The sequence below is a fragment of the Lolium perenne genome, chromosome 5 (assembly GCF_019359855.2).
Source record: "Lolium perenne isolate Kyuss_39 chromosome 5, Kyuss_2.0, whole genome shotgun sequence".
Classification (NCBI taxonomy): domain Eukaryota; kingdom Viridiplantae; phylum Streptophyta; class Magnoliopsida; order Poales; family Poaceae; genus Lolium; species Lolium perenne.
The window spans coordinates 265,825,888-265,841,798 of record NC_067248.2 but is presented as its reverse complement, the minus strand read 5'-3'; the positions used below and the strand labels follow the sequence as shown (position 1 = coordinate 265,841,798).

Genomic DNA, 15,911 nt, shown 5'->3' with positions numbered 1-15,911 from the left:
TCCCACAAACGTGTAAATTTTGAACTGTAAATAATGTGTATTTTGGGCTGCACAAAAATAACAAATATGTGGATCTGAGTATAGTGATTCAATCTTCCAAACAAATTCAGACTTTGTTATTTTTGTGTAGCTCAGAAAATAAAACATTTGTACTTGAGATTATATACGTTAGTGGATATATGTTAGTGTAATACATCGTTAGCTACTTTTAGAATTTTGTTACATGATTTTTTGAAATATATAAATATAATTTTCGATTTTTTAATACAATAAAAGCACTGGTGCCCATGATTCAAAAGGACTTTTCATAATTTCTCGCACAATAAATATTTTTACGCCATGAGAAAATATAGTGTAATAGCATGTGCGAGAAAACAAGACGTTAACTCGTTGTATTACTTGCACGCAAACGTGTGATTATATTTCATTTTATTTTCCCTCTCAATCACACTTAAATTTGCGGTACATATACCAATTACATGGCCACATGTGAGTTCGAAGTGCTTTCATTAATGATTAGTTTATTACTTATATACAAAAATATTAAGGTTACACCCTCGTGGTCAAATAAACTTAAATAAAATTTAAAAATAGGATGATGTATGCCAATATGTTGCTAGGTCAAAGGCGTGCGTGGGCTTACTACATGATATCAGATTTATGGATTTGATGGTGTAGTCTTGCAAAATCAATGGCACTTTTAGGAGTGGGAAATCTACGATGCTTCATGGTGGCAAAGTAATATCCCTGTTGTGTTTGCCAACACTTTCTTCCTAACTCGGAGAAAAATATTATCAGTGACACCCTTCTTTTGCGTTGCACTTTAATGTTTGAAGACTGACTTACAACTAAAAGAAGACCTAGAAGGTAGAATCTACCATGAACTCTGTGGGTTTAGGTTGTCCTATGTGTCATATTGAAATTACATTTGACTGTCAATGTTGACCAAAATATTTGGGCCATTGTAGTTTAATGGTTTGAGACGGTTCAACATCTTAGGGTGCTTTTCCCCTAGCGTCCGCTTGCATGCTACAGAATGAACTCTAAGGATGCTTGGCATAGCTTTTGACCATGCATGGCAGATGGTCTAACATGCACAAGTATATAATTTTTTTGATAAAGGAGCATAGTCCCAGTCTCTGCATCAATAGATGCACACGGCTTGCTTTATTAAAATTTATTGTCAAGTCCTAAAATATTTATCATCACAAATTACAATCAAGGAAAAGCTAGGGTCGATACATGAATCAACCAGCTGAAAATATGGCACCCAGAAAAAGCTATGCATTTGCTATTCTATTAAGATGCCGCCACCTAGTAGCCTGAAAATAGAAGTTCTAAGCAACCACTAGCATCCGGTTGCATCCAATAACCATATCATCCCGCTGCTCCGTTGGGAGGAGGAAAAGCCATTGTTGAATTGACTGAGCAGCTCGCCGGATAACCTGCAAAAAATTAGTTCCACATTGCTTGTTAAAGATAATATCATTTCTAGTCTTTCAAATAGCCCAACAAATGACCGAAACACCAATTCTAGTTTTTTGATTATCAGCAAATAGATATTAATCAAAACAATGACATGAGAAACTGGCTGATCGTTTGATTCTACAATTCCCTCTACTATGTTTATGTTGCCTGGAGGGTTTCAAGTTGTGCCTTATTTCTCTCTTATTGTATGTTTGTTGAGTCCTATAGTGGCTTTTCTTTTGAGGGAATACGGCACTTTATTGATCACAACAAATCATTACAAAGTATTGTACAGTCTTGTTGGAGGTTTGATTCTGACTTTGAGCATGAATTTAACTAGCATAGTATGGTTTATTCGTCACAAATATCATATTGTTGGAAAGTGCGTCCTTTAAGTATGAATCAAACCATATGCTTGATGCAGTACATAATTTATAACACGTTCATATGTTAAATACATGATTAATGTTTGGCTTATAATTCTAGTACGGCCTTGCAAACCTGAATGGAACAAATACAAGGCAGGACATTTAATTCAGAACACCTCTTTCCACCCGTTCAGTTATTTATACTTCCTCCTTCCCAAACTAGGATGCATATTAGTTGTAGTTAAAGTGAAACTTTGTAAACTTTGATCGAATGTTATTAGAGAATAATATCAACATCTTATATAAAGTTTAATTTCTCCAAAAACTAATATGGATCCTAAATTGGAAAGGAGGGAGTATTAATTTAAAGCTGGGTGTAATAAAAAAAACTGTGCCTAGAGAATTGTAGGCTCGAACAACAAAAGATAATCCAACTCTGAAATGCATGGAGGCATATCTATCCTCGTATGTGAAGCACCACCGACCATGATCTGAATCAGGTAAAAAAAAGGCACAAATTGGGCATCCAGTGACCACAGTACCTTCCCCTCGAAGAATATGCGTCTTTCAATCAATCAAGAAAAGGAAAAATCTGTGATCCAACTAGTGCGAAATTTCCACCTGCACCATGGCCACGACGCGTCAGGCTGACGAACCATCCTCTGGTTCCTTCCTTTTTCTTCCACCACCGCCGGCACCGCCAGCAACACCAGAACCGCAAGCATTTCCTTCTCTTCTCTCCCTCCAAATTGTTTCTTTCTTTAATCAAGCTCCCCTCCGTGTCCTACTCTGCTCGCTCCTCCCCGCGACAGCCGGCGAGAGCACCAGAATCCTCCAGCGAGGATTCCACAGAGGAGATTTCGCTGCAAAAATCTCGTCTTTTCCCCCTCCGTCCCACCAGGCGGCGCGGCTGTTCGTCCCCTCCCCTACCCGGATTGGTTGGTAAGCTCCCCAACCCTCCTTGAATTTTCGCCATCCGCTTATAGTCGGCTGGGCCGAATTGGGGCTGGGAGGCGCGGATCTTGGGAGGTCTGGAGCTTGTGTGCGCGCGCAATTCAGCTGTTTCCCTTGCTCTGCAACTTTCTCCCCGCTTGACACCCACCGCCGATTCAGTTTGCTGGCAGCAGCTCCTCCTCCTAGGTACCCGTGCTGTTTACTAGTCGCATTGGTTCCTCGTGCTCGCCACCGAATTTCGAGAGGACACAAAAAAAGAAGTTACGGGATCTTTGTTCTTGTTCGCATACCGATGTTCGTACTCGCCTTTTATGTTTCTTGGGTCCGTTAGATTTGTCTTTTACTCCTATGTAAACCAATGCACATTTCGCTGGAGTACTGGACAGTGGATGGCTCCACTTCTTTGTTCTATTGCTTTTAGGGGGGAAATTGTTGGAAAGTTCAGTCCTTGTTAAGCTAGCTTTTGCTTGATATAGTGTCTTGATTAAGAGTAGTTTTTGTCTCTGGTAATGATTACATACTTGTTCCTTTCCCCAATGGGATCTGTTAATGGCATGTGCTTAATGTGCCCCCTGCAGTTTTGTCTACTTAATAGTAGTACTATTTCTTTTTGTTATTATGTCTCTCTCTATCCAATTTCCCCTCCTGGGATCCATTTATATATAGAGTGGGATGGGTAGCTGTCGGGCTAATATCATTGCCATATTTCTCAACATTTTCTGAAATTTTATATTGATTCGCCTCTGCGGATGTCAGTATCTGCATTTTGCAAATGCACAGTACATGCTTCAGGGTACAATTTGATATTGTGTAGCTGTGACACTATACAGAAAATAGTCTGCATATCTTCTAGGATTCTCTCAAGCACCACAACACAATAAATTAGATCGGTCTTTTAGGCAGTGACCAAAGAAGCACATTTAAATCCTTGCCCACTTTGCAGCTAAAGACTTCTTTCATAAGTTAGTTCTGATACTGCTGTTCTGCATGTCTATCGTCATTTTGCCGGGTTATCACAATTGTTTCTTTATGCAGATCTGGACACGGTTCTGAAATTTTCAGAAGTGGCAAATTGCCCCCTCTATGGCTGCTTAGAGTAGGAGTATGAGATATCACTGACTCGGAGAGCAGATTTTTTATGGGAGAAGGAAGGCTCCATAAGCATCCCTCTGGCCGTTTTATTGAATCCCTTAAAATGGAGAGGGTTAGGACTATCCTGACTCATAGATACCCATACCCGCATGAGCACTCAAGACATTTCATGATTGCCGTGATTGTCGGCTGGCTTTTCCTCCTTTCATCGGATAACTTGCAGAACCTTATAATGAAATTGGACAAGAATTTCAAATGGTGGTCCATGTATGCTTGCTTGATTGGTTTCTTCTATTTCTTCTCGTCGCCGTTTATTAGGAAGACTATCAAGCCAAGCTACTCAAACTTTAGTCGGTGGTAAGCAATCTCTGGAGCCAGTGAAAAGATAATTTTAGTTTGAACAATATGTACTGGTTCCCTGAGTCTGTTTCTGAATGCAGGTACATTGCCTGGATATTCTTGGCAGCATTATACCATCTCCCTAGTTTTCAGTCAATGGGGTTGGATATGAGGATGAACCTTTCCCTCTTCCTCACCATTTATATTTCCTCTCTAATTTTCTTGATCGTCTTTCACGTCATATTTCTCGGACTCTGGTATTTGGGTCTTGTTTCTCGCATGGCAGAGAAAAAGCCGGAGATGCTAACTATAATCCAAAATTGCGCAGTAAGTTTCTTGATATACAATGATGCAAGTGTCTCCATCACCTTTTGCTCTCTTGTTTAGATACTTGTGCTTTATCTAAAATTTATATCGTTTGTTATATCACAGGTTATCAGTATAGCTTGCTGTGTGTTTTACAGCCACTGTGGTAACAGGACTCTTTCAAGAGATAAATCTATTGATCGTAGAACTGCTAGCTGGGTTGCATTTTCACTCTGGAGAAAGCAAAATGATGACAATACACTGATTTCAAGGCTATTACGTATGCATAAGTTCAAAGACCAGATTTGCTCGTCCTGGTTTGCTCCGGTTGGCTCTGCTAGTGATTACCCACTTCTCTCGAAATGGGCCATTTATGGAGAAGTTCGTATACTTCACCTTCTGTTCATGCTTGTATATTATTCTCTTTATCTATTGGTTTATTCTTATCCTGTTTCTTGCTCCAGTTAGCTTCCAATGGATCTCAAGACTCCAACATCATCTCACCTGTGTACTCTTTGTGGGCTACATTCATTGGTCTTTACATGGCCAATTATGTTGTGGAACGGTCTACTGGGTATGTTGACTCTCAACGCATCCATCTGCTAGTCGTCTGTAAGATAGGAAATTATGACGATGAAAAGGAAAATGGAATATATTCCTCATGAATTCTTGGTTTCATAAGCAGAACTATGCACATGAATTTCAAACTTTGTGTCCCCTTTAGAAAACGCCAATGGTTGTTGGAGAAACTTGGGAAGTTCTAAAAGGTGTTACATTCAGTTTATTACCTGCAAATCACATGAATATGCTCTAGTGAAATAACATGGTGTTAGGGGTAAAATTTTCTGAGGTCATTAGGGTACTTAGGACTTGGACATGATTGTGATCACCTTATTCATCCCTTTTCACATGTTTGCATGCTTCTATTATCTATGAAATAACTAAGCAGGCGAGAAAAAGATGCCAGTCGTAACTGTATAATGGTTGAAGTATAATTTGAACTGAACATTATTGGTTTGTTTGTTCGGTGTTGGACTCATTCGTTCTCTTTGTTTCCTTTGAGTTGATGTATAGATGGGCTCTAACTCATCCTTTGACAATTTCGGAGTATGAGAATCTGAAGAAACTGTTGAAACCAGATTTTGAGGACATGGTTCCTTGGTACTCTGGGTATGTTATTGGTCTATACATAAGCTCTTATTATCCACTTCATGCTGTAGAAGGGTTGAATATTTGTTGATATGCTCTGCAGGACCTCAACAGATTTATTCAAAACTGTTTTCGACCTCATGGTATCGGTGACACTCTTTGTTGGTCGATTCGACATGCGTATGATGCAGGTACATGACCAGTAATTTCAAGCCTTCTGCTATCATTTTGGTTTTGGATTTTGCTTCCTTCAGTTTTTGCTTGTCCTGAATTGCCATTTTCTAGAGTTGTGTTGTTGTGCTCTAAAGTGCTTTTGCAGTTCCTAGCTGAGCTCATTGTTCTGTTAAAATTGTTGACTTCTTTTTCTCAACCCATCAGGCTGCAATGAACAAAGGTCCAGATGAAGCTAAGAGGGGCGACCTTTTATATGATCATCTTGATGCAAAAGAAGAACTTTGGTTCGACTTCATTGCAGATACTGGCGATGGTGGCAACTCTACATATGCTATAGCACGTTTACTTGCTCAACCTTCTTTAGTCATAAAATCTGACGATTCCAGGCTTACATTTCCCCGCGGAGAACTACTACTAATTGGTGGAGACCTTGCGTATGTTGCAAACTTTGATCATACAGTTTACATTATGAGAAGTCTTCAATTAGTGTTTGCTAATTAATGAGTGGCAAATATTTTTCCTGTGATAAGCTTAGTTTTTCGCAAGTTGCATTCCTTACATGGATATGTCATATGTTAATTATCTTTTCCAGATTGTTATAGTTGGTTTGGGGTTTTCCATGTTGATCTTGGATTAAGCACTTCAGAAAGATGGTGATTGTTCCATTCTCTTGCAGATATCCAAATCCATCCGAATTTTCGTATGAGCGGCGTTTTTTCTGTCCTTTTGAGTATGCTCTCCAGCCTCCCGCTTGGTATACTCCTGAACATATAGCATTGGAAAAACCTGAACTTCCCCTTGGAGTTTCTGAGATCAGGCAGTATAGCGGACCACAATGTTTTCTGATTCCTGGAAACCATGGTACATATAGCCTACTGATATTTATGTATCCTGTTTTCTTCCTTGCCGATCAATGGTACAATATTTATTTACAAATGATGTCTTGGCATGGAATGCAGTAGGGGCCTTCCCTACTCTTTTTCTGTAAAACAGAGATATCTTGGCACGGAATAAGTTAAACTCTACTTCTACCACACTATTGTAGATTGATGTCTTGACAAAATCTTCCCTGTTTTCGTGCAGATTGGTTTGATGGACTACACACATTCATGAGGTATATTTGTCATAAAAGCTGGCTTGGTGGGTGGTTTCTTCCCCAGAAAAGGAGTTATTTTGCATTAAAGCTTCCAAATGGGTGGTGGGTTTTTGGTCTTGACCAAGCTCTTCATGGTGACATCGATGTTTACCAGTTCAAATTCTTTGCAGAGTTATGTCAACAGAAGGTAATTACATCCTTTCATCTACAACAGGCTCTATACTTTCCATTTCTTGATTTGATGATTCAGTTGTAACAAACAAGTAGATTAGAATTGTGAGCAGTGCTAGTGGATCTTGTTACCGTAAGCAGAGAACAATGCACATTTTCATTATTCTGCATCAAGATTTGCTATATGTTGATTTTCTTAGTGTGTATTACTGGAATTTATGCAGGTTGGAGAGAATGATTCTGTAATCCTTATAACTCATGAGCCAAATTGGCTTCTGGACTGGTACTGGAGTGATAGAACTGGAAAAAATGTAACATATTTAATACGTGAGTACCTCAAGGGACGGTGCAAACTGCGGATGGCTGGCGACCTGCACCATTATATGCGTCATTCTTGCGTCGAGTCCAAAGAACCAGTACATGTACAACACTTGCTTGTAAATGGCTGTGGTGGAGCCTTTCTGCACCCAACACATGTCTTTGAGAACTTCAAGGAATGCTATGGGAACAAGTATGAAACAAAGGCTGCATATCCTTCTTACGAGGAGTCTAGCAAGGTAGACCCCTACTTTTATATCTTCCTACAAGTTCAGTGCATAACAGGGTTGTTCTTGGAATAGTTTTGTTTCCAACTGACTTTTCTCTTTTATTCCCCTGTCAAGATTGCACTTGGTAATATATTGAAATTCCGAAGGAAAAATTGGCAATTCGATGTCATTGGTGGTTTTGTGTACTTCGTATTGGTTTTCTCAATGTTTCCACAGGTGAGAGGCTAGATAATAGTTATTGATGGTATTTTTCTTAACAAATTATCAAGTTTTGGATATTACAGTAGTGTTTAATGTTTCTAGATTTTATCTTTTGTGGCCTGACTTAAGCATGATGTTCTTCAGTGTGACTCATTTCGTATCTTGCATGAAGACTCTTGGGGTGACCGTATGAATAGTTTCTTCATTGCAATGTGGAATGCTATATTTGAGATTCTCGAGCGTTCTTATGTATCCCTAGCTGGTGTTGTTATTCTATTGATGGTATCATTTTGTTTTGTACCCACAAAACTATCACGAAGAAGACGTGCTTTGCTTGGTTTTCTTCATGCTACTGCCCACATAACTTCGGCTGTATTACTGATGCTGCTGATGGAACTTGGTATTGAGATATGCATCCGCAACCATCTATTAGCAACATCAGGTTTGTGTTCGATACTTTTTCATGTTATGTTCGTCATCTTGAATCCTTGTGTACAAGTTTGTAACAGATACATTGTCTGTATACAGACTTGGGCTTGAAATTCCTTTAAGACAATGCACTTGCAAGTCTGTTCTCCATCTTTTAATGATTTTTTTGCACGGCAATGTAAAACATTATGTTGGATTATCCAATCACAGGATACCACACCCTCTACGAATGGTATCGAAAGGCGGAAAGTGAGCATTTTCCCGACCCAACAGGACTTCGCGCACGTTTGGAACAGTGGACTTTCGGGCTTTATCCTGCATGTATCAAGTACCTTATGTCCGCATTCGACATCCCAGAGGTCATCCTTTGAACCACACAAAGATCACTTGTTCTGATGAGCTGTACCTTTTTTTCACTGTTATTTATCTTTCAGGTCATGGCAGTAACTAGGACCACAATCTGCAGAAAAGGAATAGAGTCCCTTCCTCGGGGAGGTGCCATTATCTACTATGTCTGTGTCTTCCTGTACTTCTGGGTCCTGTCTACCCCCGTTGTGTCAATGGTGTTCGGGAGCTACTTATACATATGCATAAATTGGTTCCATATCCATTTCGACGAGGCCTTTTCCTCCCTGCGGATAGCGAATTACAAGGCGTTCACACGGTTCCACATCAAGAAGAATGGAGACCTTGAGGTGTTCACTCTGGCTGTGGATAAGGTAATGTTGCTGCGAGTTATGACTTGCCGACACATCATTGTGGTTGCATTTGCTCCCTCCCTCCAACCGTGCCATCCACTCTTGTCAAATTATCATGTCTGATATGCTTGAGTTTACTTTCCCATGCTTGCTTCCCCATGTCGAGGCGAGTGTCTCACATATGCTGTCAATACCCAGGTGCCAAAAGAATGGATGCTGGATCCAGACTGGGACATGGAGCCCAAGGAGCCGTTCCAGATGAGCCACAATAGGAGGTTCCCAAGCAAATGGCGAGCTGGCTCCGGATGGTCAGAGCCGACCAGCACGGTGCGGGTTGTCGACCAGTTTGTCATCCCACGGACGCCTACAGATCCTTCTTTATCGGACCTTGCTACATGATTGACATATAGGCGACGCTGTTGTAAACTTGTAATGTGTAACATAGTAGTTCAATCTTGTGCTACCTGTGTTGCGAAAAGGCTGTACAGTGATCGAAGGTATCTCAACTGACATAGCGTAGAACAAAGCTAGTAGAAAAGATAGGGGTGAAGAAATGTAGAATCACGAGGGTGGATGTTGTAGATCTGTGCTGAAATTCAAACCTTGATGGCTCTTAGCCAGCCTGTTATATTTGATGCTTGTTTCACGTTTTTGTCTCGTCTGCGCCATCAGTTTGATGATTTTCTCCTTCAATTTTTTCAAGACATCATTTCCATTTATCCATGGTACTGGTTCGTACCAAAAATATATGGCTTGAACGTTGTTTTAAATCCAACTTTTGGAATTTTCTATTAATATTGTTTTAAATATTTGGAAATGGGAATCTGTACATCATACTATATTTAAAAGTAGTCCAAGGTAAAATATCTTGAGTATGAATATTCACTTGCTACAGCTTGAAGTGTAGGCTTTACTCTGGTACCTTGTTTTTCCGGTTGCTGCAGTTTGTGCTATCAGATTTTTGCCTTGGCCAGTTTTCACAAGTCTTACCATGTTGTCTATAAAAAAAAAGTCTTACCATGTTGTATTCCTTCGTATGAAATACATAGCAGCAAGCTCGCATGGCTGCATGAACAAGACATCTTGATCATGAGTAGCAGGTGCAAAACAACAAGATTGATATTTATGAAAAGATATTTCATTTATAAGACTAAGTAAAAGCCTGTCATGCCTCATACCAGCCATCCATAAACAGTAGCATAAGAAACGTAGGATGCACAAACTGATTCCCTATCATTTTCCTCCAAAACACAAAATATCATGCAAACTAGTATATCTTTCACCTACGTATGATGCCAGACATTACATTCAACTTCCTCACTATATATGTATAATAATGCAAGGCCACTTGGTATTTTGTACCTACATTTGACAATAATTTTAACCAACATAATACGAGTTACATGTCACAAAAAGTACATTATCGGAAGCACCTTTGGTACGTGGACCTGATGATATACTTCTTGTATCGTATAACTCCCATTTTGTTGGTAAAATTAATGGTCAAAGTTAGACGATCCAAAATATCAAGTGGCCTTGCATTTAAAGACAGAGGGTGTCCTACTGTAACAGCTACAATCAAAATGTTGAGGATTCTACTAATCCAGCTGCTGCAGTAGCACCAGTATCAAACTGAATCCTTTAAAGTTCAGTAGTCTGGCATCAGTCTCACTAACACTATCAGTTGCACCTCCGGTTGGTGCTCGTGTCAGCTTTCACTTCCATCTTCACGACACTGTTTTTACCACAGAGACTTGATTTATTAGCTTTCTCGGAGTCATTCGACTTGCCATTTCTGAGCTTGTCAAGTGCTTGCAATAATGAAGAACCAAGAATTGCTTGCAGCTTCGCCTCGTCCATTGTATTCAGATCCGTAATGTTCAGATCAAGTGTAATTTTCTCTGTAGGGGCACCACTACCAGACGATTGGTCTTGCTTACTGTTTACCTCCTTCGAGTTTGAGCAGCTTAGCTGGTTGATGTCTACATCAGTGGGCTTCACTATTTGTGTTTTGACAGCGACAGGAGGTGGCGTTACAATGCTGGCATCCTCCACCAAATCACTGTCTACAGATGCAGGTTCATTTAGGTCAATGTAAAACTTGTTTCCACCAGTTTCGACAGGGCTATGATTCCTCTCCATCATGACATTCTCTTGGAGCTTGTTTTCAACAGTTTTGACATGGGTATGAGTCATTTCCATTATGACATTCTCTTGGAAGTCGTTTCCACCAGTTTTGACAGGGCTATGATACCTCTCCATCGTGACATTCTCTTTGAGCTTGTTTCCAACAGTTTCGACAGAGGTATTAGTCATTTCCATTATGACATTCTCTTGGAGCTCTTTTCCAACAGTTTTAGCAGGGCTATGATTCATTTCCACTACGGCATTCTCTTGGAGCTCCTTTCCAGAACTAGCAGTGCTGTTAGATTGCCCAAAAGAAGGGCGCACAAGCTTTCTTCTCTTGGGTTTGACACTACCTTCGTTTCCTCCATTTGCATCCAGGCTTGCCGCTTTGCTGCGCCTCTTGAAGTTCAAGAAGGGAGGATCTACGCTTTCTTCTTCTAGTTCAGTTGGCAGGTTTAGCTCAGAAGGAGCATAAGGTCTGTCAATGTCCTGTGCACGGACCAACTGTTTACAAACATCTTCCGTAGGACTTCTAGTCTTGCTACTCCACTGTTCGGTTCTTTTAGAAAGTGAATAGAGCAGTTGGTTGAGTGAAGGGCCTGGAATTTCTTGGGGAAGTGGTTGTGGCTTCATTGATAAGCGAGAGAACACGGTCTTTTGTTGACGCTGACTGGGAACTGTTATGTTGCTTTCAGCTCCTACATCATGATTAGTATACGGTTGGTTTGACATGTAGGCTCCTGTATCATGTCCAGAACCTGACGAGCCTGAAACATCACGATTAAAATCACGTCTCGGTTGATCCTTTTCAAAGTCTTCCGCGCAATCAGGGATGGGGATGTAGCCAGCAAAGCATTCTTTCTGTTGACTGATTGCTGATACTTCAGGAGCTTCAGGGTATGCCGGAATACCTTGTTGAGTTAATTCAGGTGTTAGGGATTTTGCCCTGTTCAAATGCCGATGCTCAGATGCATAAATCGCTTTGCATTGTTCACAGTTGTCGTAGTCATCCTCCAAGTTGGCATTGTGCTGTGAAAGATGAGGATATGAAGGGACATACGGAGTCAAATAGCTTCTATCATCACCAGTTGGAAGCTGTGTTGAATAGCGAGAATATAATGAGCTACTGCCTTCATATGGCTGCTTTAAAGACAGCCTAACTCCATCAGTTGGGCCTTGTGTGCTGCATCCAGAGGACAACCTATTTTGCAGATAATCATGAGATAATGGGTATGACTGATTTGCAACAAACTGATCTCCATGGTATGTACGTGTTTGAGAGCAAGCAGCAGCTACTTGAGTTATTGTTGGAACATCTCGGAGGTCTTCATGACTATAATAAGGTAATTTTAGTTGTTTGCTGTGGATGGGAGCAGTTTGGACTCCAAAAGGTTCAGTAACCAAGGGCATCGACACATTTGGCTGTGCCTCAAAACTATGTGGAACAATTGGGTGCATGCTTGTAGAGGCAGAGCAGTTTGTTTCGACTGCAGAACTTGAGGGTATTAAAGAGTGCGATTGATCAGCAGAAAGTGGAGAAACATTTGGACTCAAGCTCCTTTTGTCTGGTCTCCCTCTACTGGAGTGCTCTTTTTCCAGATAAGCACGTGTTGAATAATTGGAAACAGGATGCGGTACCCTTTTCTTGTCAAACAACCCATACAGGTTGACGACCTGCAAATGGAAACAAGATTAACCACCAAACCCTAACCCTGGATTGGAAGGTTCATGAATTTAAAATATTAAGTTCCATAGCAAACCTGCTGGCAGGAAAGGTCAAAGTAGAACTTTTTTGAGATATAGTAGTTGTCTTCTATGGCAGGAAAAAACTCATCTTCGGTGAGTGGTCTGCACTTCCAAACAATACTGAAGCAAACCTAGGGAAAACAACAGCTCAAAACCGAATGAATAGTTAATTATTAGTATATAAAAAAGCAGCAGTCCCCGCCAAGCAGATAATAATAACTCTTATAGACAGTTCACGATACCCTTCTTGCCATGTTCACAATTACAAGTTGAATGTAAATGCTAGCACATTCGGCTAGTAGTAAAAGCAGATTTTCAACAATAATTGGGAATATATAGTTCCACCAACTCTTCATACAGTAAGTAATTGGGGCATGTCCACTCTCTTTATTTGAACCAATGTAGTGCAATTGCAGCTGACATATGGTTGAACCACCGCAAACTCTTATAGAAAGTACAGGGTACACTTCCTTGCCATGTTCACAATTACAAGTTGAATTCATTCATATGCTTGGGCGTTGAGATAGTAAGTAAATGTGATTTTTCAACAATAATCAAGATATACAATTCCAGCACCAACTTTTATATACAATTGTAAATGAGCCAGGTCCTCCTACCATTAGAATTAGAATCTCGAATTAATTGAAACATAAAAGGAAGATTGCATTCCAGAGATCATCGAATCACTACACATCCTCGAGTTCCCTGAGCCATATTGCGGTGGACTAGTAATCAATAGTTACCACTGTGAAGCTAGCTCCATATTCATTTGCTCGAACGGCCAGCAAGTAGTAAATGCACATTTTCAAGAATAAATAGTAATATACAGCTCCAACATAAGCTAATTAAGCATATCTACCTACAGATAAGATTCTTTATTTAAGCCCTAGGATGCAAAAAAAAAAACCTAAACCATATTACAAGTTTACAAGGGATTAAATTGAATAGCAAAGAAGAGGGAAAATGACAGGAGGAAGGTTTACCTGCGCGGGATAGGTGCGGCCTGTGAACCGGAAGGCGCCCCTGCGGATATCCATCCCGCCGTCGGAGGTGGCCTCAAAGACCCCGTAGAGCTTGCGCTCGGTGTAGTCAAAGAGGAAGAGGGGCATCCCCTGCCTAACCCTGGCGACGAAGCGCTCGTACTCGGGCGGGAGCCCGAAGACGCCGGTCCCGAAGCAGTGCTCCCTGGTCTCGCTGTTGGACATGAAGATGGCCCCCGCCATGTCGGCGGGGTCGGCGTCCTCCCTGAAGGAGCACCGCGGCAGCTGGAGCCTCCGCATCCTGGCGTTGCAGTCAATTACAGTAAGCAAAACATGTACAAGAGCAGTCAAAGTTCATTGTTGGAGATGGGTTTCGATCAAGAATCATGCATAAATTTGGCTATTGCATTGAACAAGAGCAGTCAATTACAGTAGTAGGTAATTTCATATGGTAAATGAATCCAGAGATCGGTTTGATCAAGAATCGTAAGTAAATTTGGCGATGGCATAGCGCCTTGCGTTGAACAACAGCAGTCAATTACGGTGAGCAAAACATGTACAACAGCAGTCACAGGTCATTGTTAGAGGAGGATGGGTTTTGATCAAGAATCATGTATAAATTTGGCTATTGCATTGAACAAGAGCAGTCAATTACAGTAGTAGGTAATTTCATATGGTACATGATGCCAGAGAGTAAAGGCGAGCAAAAGGAAGAGAAGGCAGAGGCGAGGTGGTCCATGTGAAGTGAACCATAAAGAGCAATGCAAGAAAAGTCGGGGGGCCATGCCAAGAACGGTGGCGGGTGTCTGGTAGGTAGGTCGGCTTCATAACTAGTAGCGCATGAAAAAGACGGTGGATTTGATTCGGCCGGCAGCACGCATCGCATGAATGTTCCCTCGTACGGCCGGGCGGGCGGGAAGAACATGGTTTGGCCATCAACCTTGAGCGAGCCAACCCCCGCCCGCCCGCCCGCCCGCCATCCCCGACTCCAAAAATAGATGGACATCGGAAGAGTAAAAATTGGCGGCCGCGCGTGGATCCAAACTTGACCGGCAGGTTTGCCTGAAGAACCGGCCGGTTGTTGGACGGTGAACTAGTGGCAAGTAGCAAGCAATCCCAATCTAGCGCAGCGGCGGCGATGAAGTGCAATAGCGGGGGCAAGAAGAGGAGGAAGAACATACGTTGCGGGGGCGGAAGGCTAGACGACGATGAAGTAGCCGGCGCTTGTGGGGAGTCTGAGGCGACGGCGACGGTGGCCGCGGGGGAGTGCTTGTTCTTGTGATTTGTCGGTGGTGGCGGCGGCGGTATTGGTGGTGGAGGAGGGGAAGAAGCGGCAAGTTTGATGGGAGATTGGATGGCAACCGCTTCGGATTCGATGCGATGCGATTGGATTGGATTTGATACGATCCGGTGCGGGGTTGGTTATGGAGTAGTAGGAGGATGCGGTATTTATCTCTGCTCTCTCGATGCTGCTGGGAATTCGTTTCGGCTTCGGCGATGGCGAGGAGACTGGAGAAGAGAGGGCGTGCGCGTGCGCTCTATCTGCTGCTGCCCGGAAGAAGAAAGAAGTCCACATACCCCCCCTAACTATCACGTTTGGGACACTAACCCCCCTTAAGTTTTAACTGGGACAGATGACCCCCTTAAGTATCACATACCACACAAATAACCCCCCTAGCATCGGATTGGCTGTTTTGCGGGCGGTTTTGGTCCAAGTGGACAGTGGTCCGGTCAAATCCCCTTGCTTTGAGCATGGTCGCCGTTCTCCTCATCTCTCCCGCACCGCGCCGCTCGTCATTCCGTGTCGCCGTCGCTTTGAGCCTCGATTGAGCAGACCAGCAGCTGGCTCCTCCTCTCTCCCGCACTAGTCGTCACTGTCACGCTGTAGGTCGTAGCTGCTGCCTCGATCGATCGAGCGTGGTCGCCGTCGCTGTAGGTCGCTTGCTCGTCGGTGCATCTAGATATGCTGCTGGCAACGTCACATGCTGACAGGTGCAGGGAGTAAGAGATAAAGAAAGCTGCTGTGAATAATACATAGTACTTGCGAGCAGGAGTAGTTGAGATTT

General features: G+C 42.1%; 2 protein-coding genes across 3 annotated transcripts; one reads left to right on the top strand and one right to left on the bottom strand.

The window, feature by feature from the left end:
• Nucleotides 1–2,471: 2,471 nt before the first annotated feature.
• Nucleotides 2,472–9,644, top strand: LOC127303021 (uncharacterized). 2 transcript variants are annotated; one of them, XM_051333766.2, is made up of 16 exons: nucleotides 2,472–2,777; nucleotides 3,825–4,238; nucleotides 4,322–4,547; nucleotides 4,653–4,907; nucleotides 4,991–5,100; nucleotides 5,601–5,696; nucleotides 5,779–5,866; nucleotides 6,054–6,283; nucleotides 6,526–6,710; nucleotides 6,933–7,132; nucleotides 7,341–7,673; nucleotides 7,779–7,880; nucleotides 8,010–8,307; nucleotides 8,505–8,653; nucleotides 8,729–9,013; nucleotides 9,191–9,644. In XM_051333766.2, the coding sequence occupies exons 2-16, from the start codon at nucleotides 3,928–3,930 to the stop codon at nucleotides 9,389–9,391; spliced, it is 3,069 nt and encodes a 1,022-aa protein (XP_051189726.1). In that variant the 5' UTR covers nucleotides 2,472–2,777; nucleotides 3,825–3,927; the 3' UTR covers nucleotides 9,392–9,644. The 2 variants fall into 2 exon arrangements, with proteins under 2 accessions (XP_051189726.1, XP_051189727.1); XM_051333767.2 differs by lacking the exon at nucleotides 2,472–2,777 and having other exon boundaries at nucleotides 3,754–4,238.
• A 504-nt stretch (nucleotides 9,645–10,148) lies between these two features.
• LOC127303020 (uncharacterized) lies at nucleotides 10,149–15,296 on the bottom strand. Its single transcript, XM_051333764.2, has 4 exons — nucleotides 15,027–15,296; nucleotides 13,849–14,146; nucleotides 12,880–12,996; nucleotides 10,149–12,793 (listed from the first exon to the last, which is right to left on the bottom strand). The coding sequence occupies exons 2-4, from the start codon at nucleotides 14,143–14,145 to the stop codon at nucleotides 10,673–10,675; spliced, it is 2,535 nt and encodes an 844-aa protein (XP_051189724.1). The 5' UTR covers nucleotide 14,146; nucleotides 15,027–15,296; the 3' UTR covers nucleotides 10,149–10,672.
• Between the last annotated feature and the right edge of the window lie 615 nt (nucleotides 15,297–15,911).

Excerpts from the sequence above, each read along its gene's own strand:
- LOC127303020 (XM_051333764.2), bottom strand. The coding sequence starts at position 14,145 with ATGCGGAGGCTCCAGCTGCCGCGGTGCTCCTTCAGGGAGGACGCCGAC. Across the intron at positions 12,997-13,848 it reads GCCGCACCTATCCCGCGCAG|GTTTGCTTCAGTATTGTTTG; the intron begins GTAAACCTTCCT and ends TGTTTTCCCTAG. Across the intron at positions 12,794-12,879 it reads TTGACCTTTCCTGCCAGCAG|GTCGTCAACCTGTATGGGTT; the intron begins GTTTGCTATGGA and ends TTCCATTTGCAG.
- LOC127303021 (XM_051333766.2), top strand. The coding sequence starts at position 3,928 with ATGGGAGAAGGAAGGCTCCATAAGCATCCCTCTGGCCGTTTTATTGAA. Across the intron at positions 6,711-6,932 it reads TCTGATTCCTGGAAACCATG|ATTGGTTTGATGGACTACAC; the intron begins GTACATATAGCC and ends GTTTTCGTGCAG. Across the intron at positions 8,308-8,504 it reads CCATCTATTAGCAACATCAG|GATACCACACCCTCTACGAA; the intron begins GTTTGTGTTCGA and ends ATCCAATCACAG.